Consider the following 17,611-nt stretch of genomic DNA (forward strand, 5'->3'; position numbering starts at 1 on the left):
CATGTCATGTTAGTGTTACACATATCATTGTCAGAATCTCAATTTGATTCATGTATTTGTTATTTTAATTTAATTTAGTCTTTTTTTTAATTGAATAATTGTGTGTTTCTTTCCAAACTAAGACCAAATTTAACTCTTATATGAATGTTATAAAGATATTTTTATTAAATATTTTTAATAAGATTAAGTTTATTCAAATTTATATTTTAAATTGAACTTTATTCATATTATTGTACCTAGGGATAATATTATTATGTATGCATACCTTTTGAATGGAAATTTTTTTATTCCACTAATATATTAATTCTTTATTGCTGATAAAAAAATGATATAAATTAATATAAAATAAAAATACAAGTAACTAAAAAAATAATTCCTTTAAATTCAGAAGTTATCTATATTATAGTTACCAATTCATATGATGATAAGACTTATAGCCTTATTCATCATAGTGAGATTTGCTTCAACTCTCATTCTTTAGACACCTACTTATTTTCTTACTCGTTATACTATAATTTATTTATTTTCTTAAATATTAAAACATTATTGGTAGGTACACCACCATTTAATGTTACGATTACAACTTCACTTATACATCAAGAGATTAAAAATCTCATCTTGTTGAAGAATTCAACACAAAGGAATCCAATTGATGATGATGATGGTAAAAACACCTATGAAAATGAATACACATAATTAAGATGGGTATTTGCCTTTATAGTATCAAACAAAGCGTGTGCAATGTTTATTGGAATGAATGAGTAAAACTTGAAGCATACATTGTTAGATTAAAAAAACGAAGCATGATGTGTTAATTTAAAAGGAAAAACAAGAAAGTTTTTGATTGAAAATGCATTTCCTTAATAAGGAAAAGATGTTGACAAAGGTGGTGGGAAATGATGAATTATTGGTGAAAGGTTTTAAAGAAGAGAGGTAGCAACATGTACAAAAATGGAGAAGAAAAGTGATCCGTGAATATTTGGGCCCAACCAAAGCAATTGCAAGCAAAGAAAGATAAGTAGTGTGAGTTTGTGGGTGTAAAATTGTAGCGCACTTAGCGCCATCTTCAAATTCTAACATAAACAAATAAAACATTCACTATCTCACAACACAACTTTTAACCAACACACCAACCTTAAAAGCCTTACCTACCGACATCATGGTTGGCATCCAATTCCCACCATTCTATAAATGTGCATTCACTCTGCCAAATTTTCCACAAACAAACCCTCATTCTTCTTTTACGAATTTGAATTCTCTGTTAGATTTTTGTGTGGTGTTTTTCTATTGTGTCTCTATAATACACTAATTATCACTAATTTTGATGTTTTAAAATATATTACAATGATATTTAAAATGTCAACACAATGTATTTTTAATGCTCAGCAGGAGACAACACCAAAAAAAATTAGTAGAGAATTTGGACTCTTCTTCTACTCACTTGTATATATCAACCCCCTTCACTTACACACTACACTACAACAATACAAAAAAGACATAGGTTAGATTCTTTTTGTCCAATTTACCTTTTATATAATGGCCCAACCTCATCATGGGCTCACCAACCTATTTGTCCAATTCACTTTTTCTAATACCCAAATCTCACTTTTTATTCTAAAGCTTAAATATGTTTTGGTATTTAAATTTAGATGTGAAATTAGAATTTGTTTATGTCTCAAACTAAACTGATATATATTAGTTCCTAAATTTTAAAAACTAAATGAGTATAATCCTTTTAGTCCAACAACATTAATTTTTGGAAAATGATACGGTGACCCCCTTTTTTGACCCCTTTAGTGACCCCCTGACGTGACATGCACATGTGGAAATAATTTTTTAAATTAAAATTAATTTTTGTGAACCCATTCTCTCCAGACGTGGGCTGTAGCGGATAATGGGTTGGGCGGGTCAGAATCGGGTCAGTAGTGGGTTTGGGCGCGTTTTAATTGAAAGGGTAGGAAATTAGGGTTTCGTGTGGAGAGTGGGAGCAAAAACGAGATTTCGGGTCAGAAGCAGTTTTTCGAGAGTGGGCTTGGGCGTCAATATTCGGGTCAGAAGCAATTTTGAGAGAATGGGTTGACCGTTTGTATTTGCTCCTTCTCCCGCGCACTCCGTCTCCGCACCGTCTCCACAGCGTCTCCGCACTGCGCCGCACAACAACTGTCTTCTCACTGGCAGGGTCTGCATTGTAGATTGCGAAGGGTTTATTGGTAAAAATTTTGAACATTCTTTCGTTCTCCCCGCGCTCACTGGTATGAGTACTGACTTTCCCTTTTGTGGTGGCAGTTGTAGGTTGTGTTGTCACCGGCCACGCGAACGGATTTTGGAGTGGTTCGTCTGGCGTAGGAAGATAGCATAAGATAGCACAGTGTGGGTATGCGGAATCTCTGTTGCAGCTAAACCTTGAAAGGGTTAGGGTTTGCGGACAGGGAGGGCGTTTGCTGTGGAGGAGTTGAACCGTTTTTGTTTGGTGTTTCTCCGGCGCACTCAGTGGAAGATCCTCTTCTCTCCGCATAGTCGCCTTTTTGGTTCCCGCCGGCAAGGTGTTCAGTGTAGGTGGCGAATGGTTGTTTGGTCTTAGATTTCAACATTCTTTCCTTTCTCCCCCGTACTCACTGGTATCAGTTTTCATTTGATCCCCTTTTGTGGTCGCATTTGTAGGTTGTATTGTCACCATCAAGTACAGCGGTTTTTGGAGTGAAAGGGAGTTCTGACGAAGCATATCCTCCATTAGTCAACCACTGTTTTGAAAGGCCGCAGTTCTACGAAGGACCGGCTTTGTAGCAGATTGTAGGTATGCCAATTTTATTTGTATTTGTTGTCTTAGGGGTTGTTGAAGTGCATGAATATAATTTTTAGATGATAACTTGATGGATGTGGCGATGGAGAAGATGGTGACGGAGATGAGGAGTATTAGAATCTGGAATATCTGTCTGATATGGCTTCTTGATTTGATTTGAACTTTTTCGTTTTCTCTGGGATCAAACTGTGTGTGTGATTTTTGAATGTTTGGTTGTTATCGAATATCAATATATGTGTTGTGTGTAGCACAGAATTTAGAAGTTTCCCTATGTCAAAAAACCCAGCCCCATGACTTTAAATCCAAAGAATTTGTTGAATCCTAGATACAAAATGTATACTTTCCAAAATGTATTTTCCTGTGTGTAACGTATGAAAGAAATTTTACTCACAGTAGTTTAAAATTTTTCATCCAAAGAGCTCTTCGAAGGCGCTTCGACTGTTTCCTAAAGTGAAATGCACTGTCTTGCATTGTTGCTGTCTTATAAACAAGAAGCTCAATCCGGTCACCTGGCTCCAATATTTTTTCAATGTTGTCCACCATGATAGTGCGTATCTGTAATATAGGATATTTTTTCAATATTTTTTCCAGTATCCAATAATTTCTGGATCGCTTATGATATTCCTTCATTAAAGGACATTTGATTTGTCAAAGGAACATGCTTTATGGCATTAGTTCTTTTAGAAGATATAACTGTTTCTCACGTTGGTAGTTCTGAACATGTTTCCTATTTTGGCCTTGCAGTCTTTACATTTAGGAATTTTCTGTTCTTTCTTCTCACTCTCTTTTTTGGTAAAATAAAGATGAAGCCATTTGACCCATTTTGCATTGGTCCTTTATCTTTGTTACCCCTTGTCAATCTAGAACTAATTAGAGATTTTCTTTAAATTTCACACTCACACACACACACACCACACACTCTCGTGCGTACATATAGATAATTTAGTTGACTAGCATTTATTTATTAATGTTTCAGGTTTTCCCCAGAGAAGATCTGGTACATTGATCAGATGCTCAAGGTTCTGTCCGAGGTAATAAATATAAGAGACAAAATTTTGCAGTGAATTAAAATTTTAAAGGCAAAAATTCCAAAGCATGCTAGCTTTTTAGGCTATCCATGGGCAGTGATGTGGGCTTACATGTAGATTTAATTCCTCTAAAGTGAAAGTGATTCACTGGAGGGAAAAGTGAGACATGTCAACCATAAATGCTAAAATTAAGGGAGTTGATTTTAATAAATCCATGATTATACTTGTGCATGTAATATCAACCATTCTCATCTATGCTCAAAATTCCTTGCCTTTTCTTCTGAAGTGAACTCTGCTCCTAGAGGAGCTAAATCCTTGTATGTGAAATATGATAGTTCATTTGCTTCCAATTGGCATGAAACATTGTATGAAATCATTCGCATGCTTAAAATCTGCTCTAAGAATAATGTTAACATTTCCCAACTTATTGTCGTCGTTTTATGATGTGATGGTGGTTCAGGTATTGATGTTAAAAGTCTGCCATGTATATACGATTTCATGGCATCAATTTGTTTGAGTCAAAATTGTGTTGTATGCCATGTGTTGGTCAGAAAATGTCTACCAAATAAATTTGATGGTGTATTGAGAATGTTGTCTGGAAGGTGTGCCTTGACACAATAAGGTTGTCGCTACCTTATAATCTGGTGGTCACAAAGTTCTAGCTGTGGAAACAATCCATGTGATCACAGGGGTGTGGCTACATTTTAACTTCTTAGGACCACTGAATCGTGGGAGCTTTATGTGTTGAGCTGTCCTTTTATTGTGGTTGTTGTTTGGTGCTAGCTGTCTCCGCATTGAGCTATGCTTTTTTTATTTTTTAATATTGGGTGCATGTTCTGATCTCTATTCTATGTTAGTAGGCTGGAAATTTTGTAAAAGTGAAATGCACTGTTTATTAAAAAAGTAATTACTCATCATCCTTTTAAGTACCTTTTCTAGAAAATTCATATTCAAATTAAAATTTTCTTTTCAAATTTACAATATTACCTTTTTAATTACGTTTGTAAATTCTTAGGATTTGACTTCTGTAATGGAAAAAGTGCATGATACAGAGAGAAAAGGTGAACTTATAACCATTTATAGAAAAAAAAAAAGACATTTTTGGTTTTAACTTTATAATTGTTATTCATGTAAATATATTCTGTCACAATATGAACAATTGATTTTCCAATAATGGCTATAATTGCATACTTTGGGAAAGTAGGATTTTTAACTGAATGAAGAAATATAGTGTTTTGAAGATTGATAGTCTTTTGAAGATTGATAGAATAACTTTAAAGGCCCCATTGGATCATTTGCTGCGTTGGACCCTCTTCAACATTGATTTGACTTTCTTATAAGCAGCATTTTTGTGTGTGATGACCTGTGTGCAAGTAAATGATGACCTGTGCACCATTTGTTGCAACAATGTGGTTTTACTTAATTTTTTTGAACTGATACTATAGCAGTTAATTCGTGTGTTTGGGGTGACAAAATTTTGTTAATAATATGTGATTTGTAATTAGTGGGGTTAAAGACTTGTAATTTGTTGGTGATGACTTTTGTGCACCCAAGTGATGACCTGTGATACATTTTTTGCAATCAGTATTAATCGAATTTTTTATCTGTTTTGTTATGGCAGTCAATAATTGTTTATGATGTTATATACTTTGGTCCATGTGATAAATTTTCAGTTATATTTGGTTTTATTTAGGAATTTTAAGTAAGATGTCTAGCAAACGTGAACGCAAATGTATTCCAGAAGCAGGCAATAAGGGAAAGAAGAAGAAGGTGGTGGAAAATGTTGATCAGGTATAATTAGAATCTTTAAGTTATTTAACTTTTTTAATTATTTCTAATAAATAATATTTTGTTCATGGTGCTATAGGTGCGAATTGTGCATAGGTGCGAAAGCAAGTACATTGTTGAAGTAAACAATGTACTAAAAGCCACCCACCGTAAACGGATTCAGGCAACACCATTTAGATGGTGTTTGGAGGTGGACAACGCATTGGAAATAAATTGTCCTTTGTTGAGGGAAGTGTTGCGTAGATGGGTTCCACAAGGGGAATATATTCGTGTAGGTCAGCATTTGGTGGGGTTATCGGTTTATGATGTTTGTGTATGCTTAGGTCTTAGTATGGTTGGTAAATGTGTTGAATTTGATGATGATGTAAGTGGGGTAGTAGGTTCACTTTTTGAGAAGAAACCAATCACCTTGCGAGACATAATTAAGAAGATTAAGAACCTAGTGGTTAGTGATGATGATGTAGAGAATGTGTGTAGGTTGTATCTGTTACTTTGTTTTATTGTATTTTATTTTCCTAGGACATCTAGGACAGTGACCAATATGCCTTTCAAAGTGTTAGACAACGTTGACAACTTAAGCGAATATAATTGGGCAGAGTCAGTGCATAGTTTTTTGATCTCTGCACTCAATCGTGGATGTAAGGTTGTACGAGAAAAGATAAATACTCGTAGCCTTAACTTAGCCGGATCTGTTGTAGTTGTTCAGGTAATTAATGTTTTAGCAACCTTTATTTTCGTTATGCATTTTTATAATTTATTGATTTGTCTAACATTTTTATAGGTTTTGGCTGCTCGTCGTCTTGGCTTAGAAGATGTAGAGGGGGAGGTTAAATTCCCAAGATTTCTGCGGTGGCCCTCCGTGAAGATTAGGACACCTAATATTGGCTCTGTATTACTGTTGAAAGAAGTTAGTGAACTATGAAATAATGTCTCTTGATTACTTTTCCTCTTCTTGTACAATTACTCATTAAACTTTATGAATTTTGATTCAATAGGTTGCTATATTTAGACCTTTTGGGTACCTCAACATCACACTTAGGAACATTGTCAAGGTAAATAACTAATCTTCACACAAATATGTTTTTTTTATTCATACCGTGTCTTTAAGTCACACAATATAACCATTTATAACATTTGTAGGTTTTCAAGTATGACATCACTCATCCCACTGAAGAAGAAGTTCAAACTTCTATGCCTGTGGTGCGACTTAACTATGCTGTGAAACAAAATGTGGAAACTGATGCCCAGCCTAGTAAAAATTCCAGTCCAAACGCAAATGTCAACACAAATTTCGGACCCAATTTGCATCCCAACGTGGAGCCTACTAACACGGCTAATGTGGAGGACATACTGCAGATGATGGTTCCTCCATCCACAAATATTCCATGTGTTGAGGTTGGGGAGAGTTCCAAAGTTCAATCTTCTGTTCTGGATAATATATCACTCACCTAAGTCATGAGTCTTTAATGTATTCAATTTTTAGGTTATTTATTTTTAACTTGAGTGTTTTTGATGTTGATTTTAATTTTCATGGCACTGTTGGAATGATCAACTACAACTATGATATTAAACTTATTTTATCACTGTGATATCCATTTCACTGTCAGTTTAACTTAGTATATGATCATCTGTGTACAAATAAGTGTTGACCACCGACAAAGATTTTGCACTCCTTCATAATTTCTGATATATGAAAAAGGTTATAGTATGAAACTCACTTACAATCAATCACACAAATAGAGTAAAATTTAATGTAGGCTACTGCCCATGATGAATCTGTGGGAAAATTGTGCTACAACTGGAATATAACATACATGCCTAACACTGACAATATTAATTGGTTAACAATGAAGTATTAAGTGCTGACCTACAATAAACATTTTGCACACCTTCCAAATTCCTGGTCTTTGATAACATATATTCTAGAAAACTTAACTTTACCAAAGTAGGCGTGTGATAATTGATAATAAGTACTCCATACTTAATGAAATTTAACACCTATATTGCGTTTATGAAAGGTATTAAACAACAACAATACGTGTGGCATAATTCATCCACAACTCCAACATGATATTTTTGTTATCTGTATTCAAATTATATGATGACTCAAGAACAATTAAGTAGTGACCTGCTTCAAAAAATTGGACTTAATCACTCTAACATTTTAAATGTGGATCAATCATATATTAAGTGTTGACCTGTGAACAAAATCTTGCACATAATTAATCACTTCTCATCTGTGTGGTAACCAACATTACTAAATTTTGGACCACATATGTATTCGCTGTTCACCACAGTCAAAATTAAGATGATCAACATCCAACTATCACTTAACATAAACCACTCACAATTCCATAAATCAATGAGTAAGCCAAACAAGGAAATTGTAATCAATCACGACAACAATGTCTAAACATAAAAAAAACCAAATTTATCAATACAAATCCAAATTACAACATCAAATCTATAAATGAACTACTTATTGCGCTTCCTCCTACTAAATGTTGCAAAAGGAGTTCTTATTGCTATACTCTTAACACGCAACCAAGGACCCTCCCTTCGTCGGACATACATGTTGCTTTCTTCAGATTCTTGTGTTTCCTGATTTGGATAATTAACTTCTTCCACATGACCCCTGTCACCAGAATTGCCAAATTCAATGCAGCCAGTGGGGTGGTTCGAATAAGGTGTTTGCGAATGACCAGCACTTGCCTCACCAAAGTCAGAAAAATTCATTTTGCCCTGCTGGTGTTGGCGCTTCTTCTTCCTCTCAATCATCATTGCATTCAAGTCCTCAAGTTCTTTTTGCAATTCTCCTAGCACACTTTCTTGTTGTTCGACAGCTTTAATTAAGTCAACTATTTTATTACCCTTACTTTGACGTCCGTATACCTCAAACCCTTCTTTAACGAAGGGATGGGTCAGCTCTTCTGCAGAGGCAGCTACATCTGCAACAACCTGAAACAATTCACAACAAACTTCAATCAATATAGATCACATATTTTGGAAAAAAATCAAACAAAATACCCAACCTACAGTGTTATTTGTCAAACTCCTTTTAATTACATTGTCCCCTGCTTTCATTTCCATCCAATGCAAGATTCTGGGAAACTTTGTCGTGCGCTGACAATCCTTTAAATTCGGTATCAAAAAATGGTCAAAAGACCATAACTGCCACAATTATAATCAAAATCAGACATAACTCAACCAAATATTTTAAACGGATGAAACAACTTCTAATTTAATTTAACATACAGTACCTGTAACAAATAAACACATCCAGCTACGTGGAAGTGTTTGGTACTTTGTTTCTCCTTCAAGAACAATTTAGCTTCACATATACTGCCAACCAAGAACTCATACACCACTCGACCCCAATTAAATTTCCCAATACTACCCAGGTCATCAACAATGTTAAACAAAATAGAAAAAACTGTTCCACTATGATTGGGCAACAAAAACTCAGAAATTGCTAACAAAACATAAAGCTTACAAAAATCCTCTAAACAAAGCACTTTAATATGTTTCAAGATGTAATCATATACCATGTCGATATCAACAACTTGGGAAGCTCCAAATAAATTCCTTGAATCACTATTTAACCCTTCCTGGTTTAAATCAATGTTCTCACCCACCACCCTCAAGCCTAGACCAAGACATACATCTAAATAGGTAAATCCAACAACTTGTGCACCAATGTCAAACCCTCCCAACCTTTCAACCCACCTACTGATTAACGAAGTCAAAAGATTCCTAGATATTTGAACAGACTCTGTCAACTCAACCATCCATCCAAATGGTGTTCCTCGGATAAATGATTTTTGCTCATCTGTTAACTTGTTATTCAAACTACCAATCAATTTGGTCCAACATGAATGCCTAAAACAGATCTGGAATAAAAAAAAATTGTTATGTCATTTTTTACATGACAAATTTGCAAATAAATTGAAGTACAAAATTTATCATACCTTGCGGTCAACATTGAATTCACTTCCTTCACGAAATGAAGCCATATTTATGACCTGAATACATAATTTCATCAAACATATAATTTAAAATGAAATCACACTATCCATGATTTAATCACCCCATAATCAGTGCTATCAAATGAAACATGACAAAATTGATTCATACCACATGGTTCCAAAAAATATAACACAGGTCATCACTTATGAGCACACAGGTCATCAGTCATACATCAAACAAGTGTACTCCCCAGTTGCCAATGAAACCACACATCTAAGGAATATTTACAAATTAAATCACATTATCCAAACAGAATCAACCAATAAAATAGTATGCAACTTAAAAACATTGAGTCAACACACATGATTGCAAAAAATGCAACACAACTCATCACTTGGATGCACACAAGTCATCATGAATAAATCCTACAACTACATTCCACTTGGGTTTGAAACCACATCAAACACATAACTACGTACGAATGCATATTACCCATACTTAATCACCTGCATATTACCCATATTTAATCACCCCATAATCACTGCTATCAAATGAAACATGACAAAATTGATTCATACCACATGGTTCCAAAAAATATAACACAGGTCATCACTTATGAGCACACAGGTCATCAGTCATACATCAAACAAGTGTACTCCCCAGTTGCCAATGAAACCACACATCTAAGGAATATTTACAAATTAAATCACATTATCCAAACAGAATCAACCAATAAAATAGTATGCAACTTAAAAACATTGAGTCAACACACATGATTGCAAAAAATGCAACACAACTCATCACTTGGATGCACACAAGTCATCATGAATAAATCCTACAACTACATTCCACTTGGGTTTGAAACCACATCAAACACATAACTACGTACGAATGCATATTACCCATACTTAATCACCTGCATATTACCCATATTTAATCACCCCATAATCACTGCTATCAAATGAAACATGACAAAATTGATTCATACCACATGGTTCCAAAAAATATAACACAGGTCATCACTTATGAGCACACAGGTCATCAGTCATACATCAAACAAGTGTACTCCCCAGTTGCCAATGAAACCACACATCTAAGGAATATTTACAAATTAAATCACATTATCCAAACAGAATCAACCAATAAAATAGTATGCAACTTAAAAACATTGAGTCAACACACATGATTGCAAAAAATGCAACACAACTCATCACTTGGATGCACAAAAGTCATCATGAATAAATCCTACAACTACATTCCACTTGGGTTTGAAACCACACCAAACAGATAACTACGTACGAATGCATATTACCCATACTTAATCACCTGCATATTACCCATATTTAATCACCCCATAATCACTGCTATCAAATGAAACATGACAAAATTGATTCATACCACATGGTTCCAAAAAATATAACACAGGTCATCACTTATGAGCACACAGGTCATCAGTCATACATCAAACAAGTGTACTCCCCAGTTGCCAATGAAACCACACATCTAAGGAATATTTACAAATTAAATCACATTATCCAAACAGAATCAACCAATAAAATAGTATGCAACTTAAAAACATTGAGTCAACACAACTCATCACTTGGATGCACAAAAGTCATCATGAATAAATCCTACAGGTACATTCCACTTGCGTTTGAAACTACAACTATTGACTGCTACGAATTTAAAAAACATTGATTAACACATTATTGCACAAAATGCATCACAGGTCATCACTTGTCAGCAAACAGGTCATCACAATTAAATAAGACAGATTTCATCAACCTAGTTACAAAACTACTATTCATGCATCTATCAAAGCACCAAAATCACAGTAAAGGAAAAATAACACAAACATACCAACCACTGCCTGAATCGAACAACTGAAAGCACCACAAACCCTAACTTCGCAAGCTTCGTCGAGGATTACAGTGTTGTGGTCATTCACCTGTACAAGGTAGATGTTAAATTTGTCTTTAACCAATAACTCACTTGACTATGCTGGCGAAAACCAAAAAAAAATCTCAGTTCCTTAACCAAAAAACCCATAACCACGACTTTGGAAAAAAAATACCACAAACCTGTTGCCGTAGTGGAGAAACCCAGATAAAATAAAACATACCTACGAACTACGAAGCTGAATCCAACAATGGAGACGAAGAAAAACCCTAACATACCTACGAACGTCTTCTCCCTTCGTCTTCTCCCTTCGTCTTCTCCCTTCGTCTTTTTCGACTCACTAAAACACACGTATTCTCCTTTCTTCCTTTCTCCTTTCGACTGGGTTTTCCCTTTCTTTCTTTCTTTTCCCTTTTCTCGTTTTTCACGAACAAGAATCCAACAATGGAGACGAAAAAAAACCGTAAATCTGGCAGGAACGACTTCTCCCTTCGTCTTCTCTCTTCGTCTTCTCCTTTCTTCCTTTCTTCCTTTCTCCTTTCTCCTTTCTTCCTTTCTCCTTTCTTCCTTTCTCCTTTCGAACGGGTATTCCCTTTCTTTCTTTCTTCTCCCGAAATCTCGTTTTTGCTCCCACTCTCCACACGAAACCCTAATTTCCTACCCTTTCAATTAAAACGCGCCCAAACCCACTACTGACCCGATTCTGACCCGCCCAACCCATTATCCGCTACAGCCCACGTCTGGAGAGAATGGGTTCACAAAAATTAATTTTAATTTAAAAAATTATTTCCACATGTGCATGCCACGTCAGGGGGTCACTAAAGGGGTCAAAAAAGGGGGTCACCGTATCATTTTCCTTAATTTTTTATCATGTTAAACAATATTTTAGATTAATATTTGAGTTGGAATGTGTCAAACAGTATAAACAATTCAATCGTTAGTCGAAGACATGTTTCACACATAAAACAAAATTTAATACTATTAGATTAAGAGGACTTTATTTATTTATTTTTAAAATTTAAACATCAAAATGTATCAAAGTTTAAGATATAAATAAATTCTACTTTTGCATCTAAATTTAGAGACTAAAATTATATTTAACCGTCGTATTAATGTTAAATATTTAATTTATTTGAATAAAAATCTGTTTGATTTAGCAATGTTTTTTATTTTTTTATTTGAACGGTTCACGGACAGGTCCGTGTTGTTGCAACTCACAAAAATTGATTGAGCTATTTTAGTTTCCATTAGAATGATTTGAAAATGCATTAATTTGTGAAAAATCAACTACACCCAAAATAGGAATAATTTCTCATTGCATGTGTATTTTTACCCGTTATGATGACTTGACTTTGTATAAAACTCCAAAAACGGCTATTCAGAGTGTATTATTACAATAAGAATCAATATAAAGATTTTCACGGAAAATAAAGGAAATAAATTATAGCACTTTAAGTTATAACTAATAACTACTGTAGAAAACCGTGAATAAAATAGTAAAACACTATCAGATTTCTTAAGTAGATAATAGAAAATCACAATTAACTGATTTCTTGCCAATATTAAAAAAATTGAAAATATATTGTTTAAAGCGGTTAAAATGTTTAGTGGTTGGATTTAATATGATAAAATGGTTAGAAGTTAAAACTGTTTTTAAATATTTTTGCTTTCTTATTACTGAATCTCTAAAGCATGCTTTTATTACTGAATCTCTAAACTGTTTTTATTTTTTAATGAAAGTTACAAGAATTAAATAATAAAATTTTAGGATTTTTTTTTTTACTAAAAATGATTGTTTGTCAAAAATTTTCAAATAAAACTTTGTCTCTCTAGATATTTTATAGATATCTCTGATGCCTCCAATGATGAATTAAATACTAATACATTGTGATAAAAATATTTATAGAAAAGGCTGCAGTAAGAAAAATAAAAGTACAGGTACAAATGAGAAAACAATAATCAAGAAATAATATGCATGGATCGACACTTTAAAAACATCGATTGGACCACTTCATAATGTGCTAAACTTGAAAATAAATCGTATATTCAGAAATATAGATATGCTGATTGGCCACCACCTAAACAAAAATGATATTGTCCTTTAGAGTTTGACGATTGTTATGAATATGATGCATATATGGATTTTTTTTATAGTTCATGAATCAAAGGTTGCACTCCATTTTATTAAGAAAAATATAAATCAAAAAGTTTATCAACATTTAATATATAACTAAAGAGAAAATAAAAATTATAGAAGATGTTAATGTGTATATATATATATATATATATATATATATATATATATATATTATAATTAGATCAGAATACAAAAAAAAATGAGCCTCCCCTGAAATTAAACTGCATGCTGCTGAAGTTTTATTTCTACTTTCCTTTTGAAACTCTACACTAAATTATTCTATCACAAGACATCATCATGCACGTAGAATGGACCATAAGATATTACATCTTAGGAATCTAAATATGAGTCTAAGTTTTACATTGGTTAAAAATGATAAATTAGAACATTATATAAAAATAAAGACCTATGAACCAATCATCTTATAATTTTGGGTTGAGAGTGATGTTAATGTGTGAAAATAGTCATACACATTATATGTTGAACCATGTTAAATTTTCTGTTTATTTTTCTATCCTTTGTTTTTTTTCTTTATTGTCTTGTTTCTAACATGGTAGGTCTTCAAATTTTCTTCTTTCTCGTTTTTTTTCAGTGTCAACCCTATCTACCTTCCAGAGATTTTTTGTCAGTGTCAACCCTATCTACCTTCCAGAGATTCATCACGAGCCTTTGTTATTACAACGTTGCTCTCACTATTCTCTGTCTTAGACACGACAACAACCTCGGAGACAACAAATTCTTCAGTGTTCTCTGATGACACAAATGGAGTTACCGTTTTCATGTCTTTGCTCTTCCCCCACAACACCATGTACAGACCACACACAATAAGCACTCCTCCAATTACACTGAACATGCATGTTTTTAAAAGAAAAGCTAATTAATTAACTCGATTATATTCTAACAAATTATTACGTAATAGTGTATATATATAAATATATATACCTTCCAAGGTATAGCTGTTCTTGCAATAACAGAGAAGCAGCAATAGCCACGAGCACAAGGCATAGGGGGTTGAAAACTGATGCATATAATGGACCTCTTTTTCGTACACACCATGCAGTCGCAATAATAGCAAATCCAGAGCTCACAATTCCCTGCCACGACCACAAAAATTTATCATTATTAACCAGAGATACACAAAAATATAATATTTAGTTCAGCATGGACACTAATTATGAAATTAAGATACCGTAAAAAGTGCTGTGAGAAGCCTAATATCCAAACCCAACTTCCATTGACTCCGATCTTTATCAACACAAAGGGCAAGAGCCGTGGCTTGTAGTGCACCCATTAAGTTCATCAACGCTGAACCTGAGTGATGCCTGGGATATTGCTTACTCACCTTAACCTGTTGCATACTCTTAATTAAACTTCTACAAAATCTTTCCACAAAAATTGTTATTAGAAAGAAAATTGTTATAATCTCAAGTCCGATAATATAATAGCTGTCATTTAACATATATTCAAGGTATTATTTATTTCTATCACAGTTTTGTTTTTAAAATGCATATATCAGACAAGGACAATGATATTTTGACTACTAAACTTTAACAACTTTCTCTTACAATATGAGATGTCATCTTCTAAATGATTTTTGAATATTGAGAATGAAAAAAAGAAAAAATGAAAAATCACTTAAAAAATGACACCTAAGATTATTTCATAAAATTGTCAAAATTTAGTAGTTAAAAAATTATTTTCCATCGAACAATAACAAGAAGAAGTGGTACTTAAATTGTCTTAGAGATCAATTTTTAAGTCATATGAATCTATTAAATATGGTAAGAACATGAGATATGCAGCTGGAAAGTTTACCTGAATGATGAGCCAGATTGAAAAACTTAAGCAACTTCCCATGCCACTGAGAATACCTACCCATTCAGCTTTGGAGTGAGCACGCGATGTTGTGTGATTTGCATGCAAAAGATTAACGTCAAGGTTCCATACATTAATCTTTGTCCCTTTAAAAAAAGACAACAACATTGTCCCTGTAATTCCTAGTATCGTTCCCAACACCTTACTCTGTCCTCCTGTACTACGCACATTTAACTCTTCGTAGCTACAATATATAGCACTTTCGCAATTAGTCATATCCCATGAAAAATAAAAACGAAATGAAGGCGAGTGATGAGAAAAACGTACCCGCAGAAGAAGGAGAGAATAAAAGTGACGGCAGGAACCATATTAAAAACAGCGTATGCATATGTTGCTGACACCAAAGTCAATGAAACCATGAAAAGGTTCTGGAATAGACTCCCCCTGTTTATATATATAATCCATAAAGATTTGGTTTGTTCATAGTGATATAACAAAGAAGAGTGAAGAATTAATTAACACAAAGCATACCCAAATAGACCGCAGAAGAAGGACATCCAAAGCACCCGCCATGTCAACTTTGGCCTGTTCTTTCTGTTTCAAAGTAATAATAACGTAGCTTATGTTTTAGCCATTGTATATGCAATAAAGAGGTTGAAAGAAGCAGAGAGAAGAAAAGAATGTGAATGCACCTTTCGAAAATAAGAGCAAGAGAAAGTGAGAAAGCAGCTCCGAAGATGAGACGGTATGCAGTAAGAACTCGCATGCTCATTCCGTCGTGGGCGGCGAGCTTTGCAAGAACACTGGTTGCAGCGTATGCAAACTGCACCAACACCATCACAAAGCTAGGCTTCCACTCTTCCATTACTTTCCACCAACCATTCATTTTTACTTGTCTCTGATAAATTCAATTCAGTTTGATGAAGGGAAAACAAATACATTCCTGGCTTATACACGCATATATATATATATATATATATATATATATATATATATATATATATATATATATATATATATATATATGTGTGTGTGTGTGTGTGTGTAATGAAATTTTCTTAGGAGAATATTAATGACTACATAAACCTATGTATCTATGTCAGCATTTTATATTTTTTTAATTATTCATTTAGCATTATAAAAACATATACTTCCAACAATGTTACAAATTTTATATTAAAATAGAAAATTATCTATATATTTAATACTTTTAAAAAATATAAATATAATTTTTTTTCATGAATCAACATTAAAAAAATTTCTACAAAAATTGTAGAATAAATTATTACTAAGCAAGTGTTACTTCTACTACTGTACAGTGATTGATTACATATGAAAATATATATATATATATATATATATATATATATATATATATATATATATATATATATATATATATATAAAGGATTGGGTTTTTTTAAGTGTTAAATCTTAATCTTAATAAACTTAATATATATATTTTAAATAATGCAGACATGAGATTGGACCTATTTTGTATAAGACTCGATTTCATTTTATCATATATATGAATTTATATTCTACTGTAAATGTAAAAAGTTATCTTAAAAAGTTATTAGGCAAATTAAGTATTTCTTATTAAAAATATTTTGTATGGTCATTATTATTATTATTTTCAATAATACTAGTCATTTATTGGCTCTAGGTAACTTATAGTTATAAGTTTGACTTACGAATATTTTAATTTAGAACACTATTTTAAATCATGTAAATATTCACTTATTTAGAACTCATCATAGCCTCTGGGTTTTATCCCACAGTGTACCATAACTTCCCAAATACAAACCCTTATATGTTATAGAATGCAACCAAACCTAAACCTAAGACTTTTTTTTTCAATTGACATAGTAATGGATATTTTCAATAATCACACATAATGTGATGATATCAATATATGTCATGTTTTCCTTGACCAATGATTCATAAAGCATCCAAAATATGTACAAAAGTATAAAAATAATAATACAGCATGTAAGTAATTTTCTTTTATGCAAATTCATTAAAAAAATACTTTTAGTTTATTTTTATTATTATTTGATATGTATTTCTTCATATTATAGAAGAAAGATGTTTAAAACAAAATAAGAATTCAAAATAAGAACTGTAAATAAATAACTATACATTAAAAGACAAATAAAGAATAAAAATATAAATTAA

At 32.9% G+C, this 17,611-nt stretch overlaps 2 protein-coding genes across 3 annotated transcripts; one reads left to right on the forward strand and one right to left on the reverse strand.

Annotated features, from left to right (window-relative positions):
* The first annotated feature begins 1,985 nt into the window (after positions 1–1,985).
* Positions 1,986–7,213, forward strand: LOC114185775. 2 transcript variants are annotated; one of them, XM_028073683.1, is made up of 9 exons: positions 1,986–2,210; positions 2,287–2,552; positions 2,662–2,794; positions 3,777–3,831; positions 5,522–5,619; positions 5,696–6,322; positions 6,398–6,523; positions 6,612–6,668; positions 6,757–7,213. In XM_028073683.1, exons 5-9 carry the CDS (start codon positions 5,536–5,538, stop codon positions 7,066–7,068), a joined length of 1,206 nt encoding a protein of 401 aa, XP_027929484.1. In that variant the 5' UTR covers positions 1,986–2,210; positions 2,287–2,552; positions 2,662–2,794; positions 3,777–3,831; positions 5,522–5,535; the 3' UTR covers positions 7,069–7,213. The 2 variants fall into 2 exon arrangements, with proteins under 2 accessions (XP_027929484.1, XP_027929485.1); XM_028073684.1 differs by having other exon boundaries at positions 2,662–2,790.
* A 7,042-nt stretch (positions 7,214–14,255) lies between these two features.
* Positions 14,256–16,319, reverse strand: LOC114185854 (WAT1-related protein At1g25270-like). Its single transcript, XM_028073795.1, has 7 exons — positions 16,126–16,319; positions 15,965–16,027; positions 15,761–15,877; positions 15,434–15,677; positions 14,808–14,966; positions 14,561–14,712; positions 14,256–14,463 (listed from the first exon to the last, which is right to left on the reverse strand). The coding sequence occupies exons 1-7, from the start codon at positions 16,317–16,319 to the stop codon at positions 14,256–14,258; spliced, it is 1,137 nt and encodes a 378-aa protein (XP_027929596.1).
* Positions 16,320–17,611: the final 1,292 nt, after the last annotated feature.

The sequence above is a fragment of the Vigna unguiculata genome, chromosome 5 (genome assembly GCF_004118075.2).
Source record: "Vigna unguiculata cultivar IT97K-499-35 chromosome 5, ASM411807v1, whole genome shotgun sequence".
Taxonomy (NCBI): Eukaryota; Viridiplantae; Streptophyta; class Magnoliopsida; order Fabales; family Fabaceae; genus Vigna; species Vigna unguiculata.

Coding starts and splice junctions, on each gene's coding strand:
- LOC114185775 (XM_028073683.1), top strand. CDS start 5,536: ATGTCTAGCAAACGTGAACGCAAATGTATTCCAGAAGCAGGCAATAAG. Junction 6,323..6,397: donor GATCTGTTGTAGTTGTTCAG/GTAATTAATGTT, acceptor ACATTTTTATAG/GTTTTGGCTGCTCGTCGTCT. Junction 6,669..6,756: donor CACTTAGGAACATTGTCAAG/GTAAATAACTAA, acceptor TAACATTTGTAG/GTTTTCAAGTATGACATCAC.
- LOC114185854 (XM_028073795.1), bottom strand. CDS start 16,319: ATGAATGGTTGGTGGAAAGTAATGGAAGAGTGGAAGCCTAGCTTTGTG. Junction 16,028..16,125: donor CTTGCTCTTATTTTCGAAAG/GTGCATTCACAT, acceptor ACTTTGAAACAG/AAAGAACAGGCCAAAGTTGA. Junction 15,878..15,964: donor TTCTTCTGCGGTCTATTTGG/GTATGCTTTGTG, acceptor ATATATAAACAG/GGGGAGTCTATTCCAGAACC.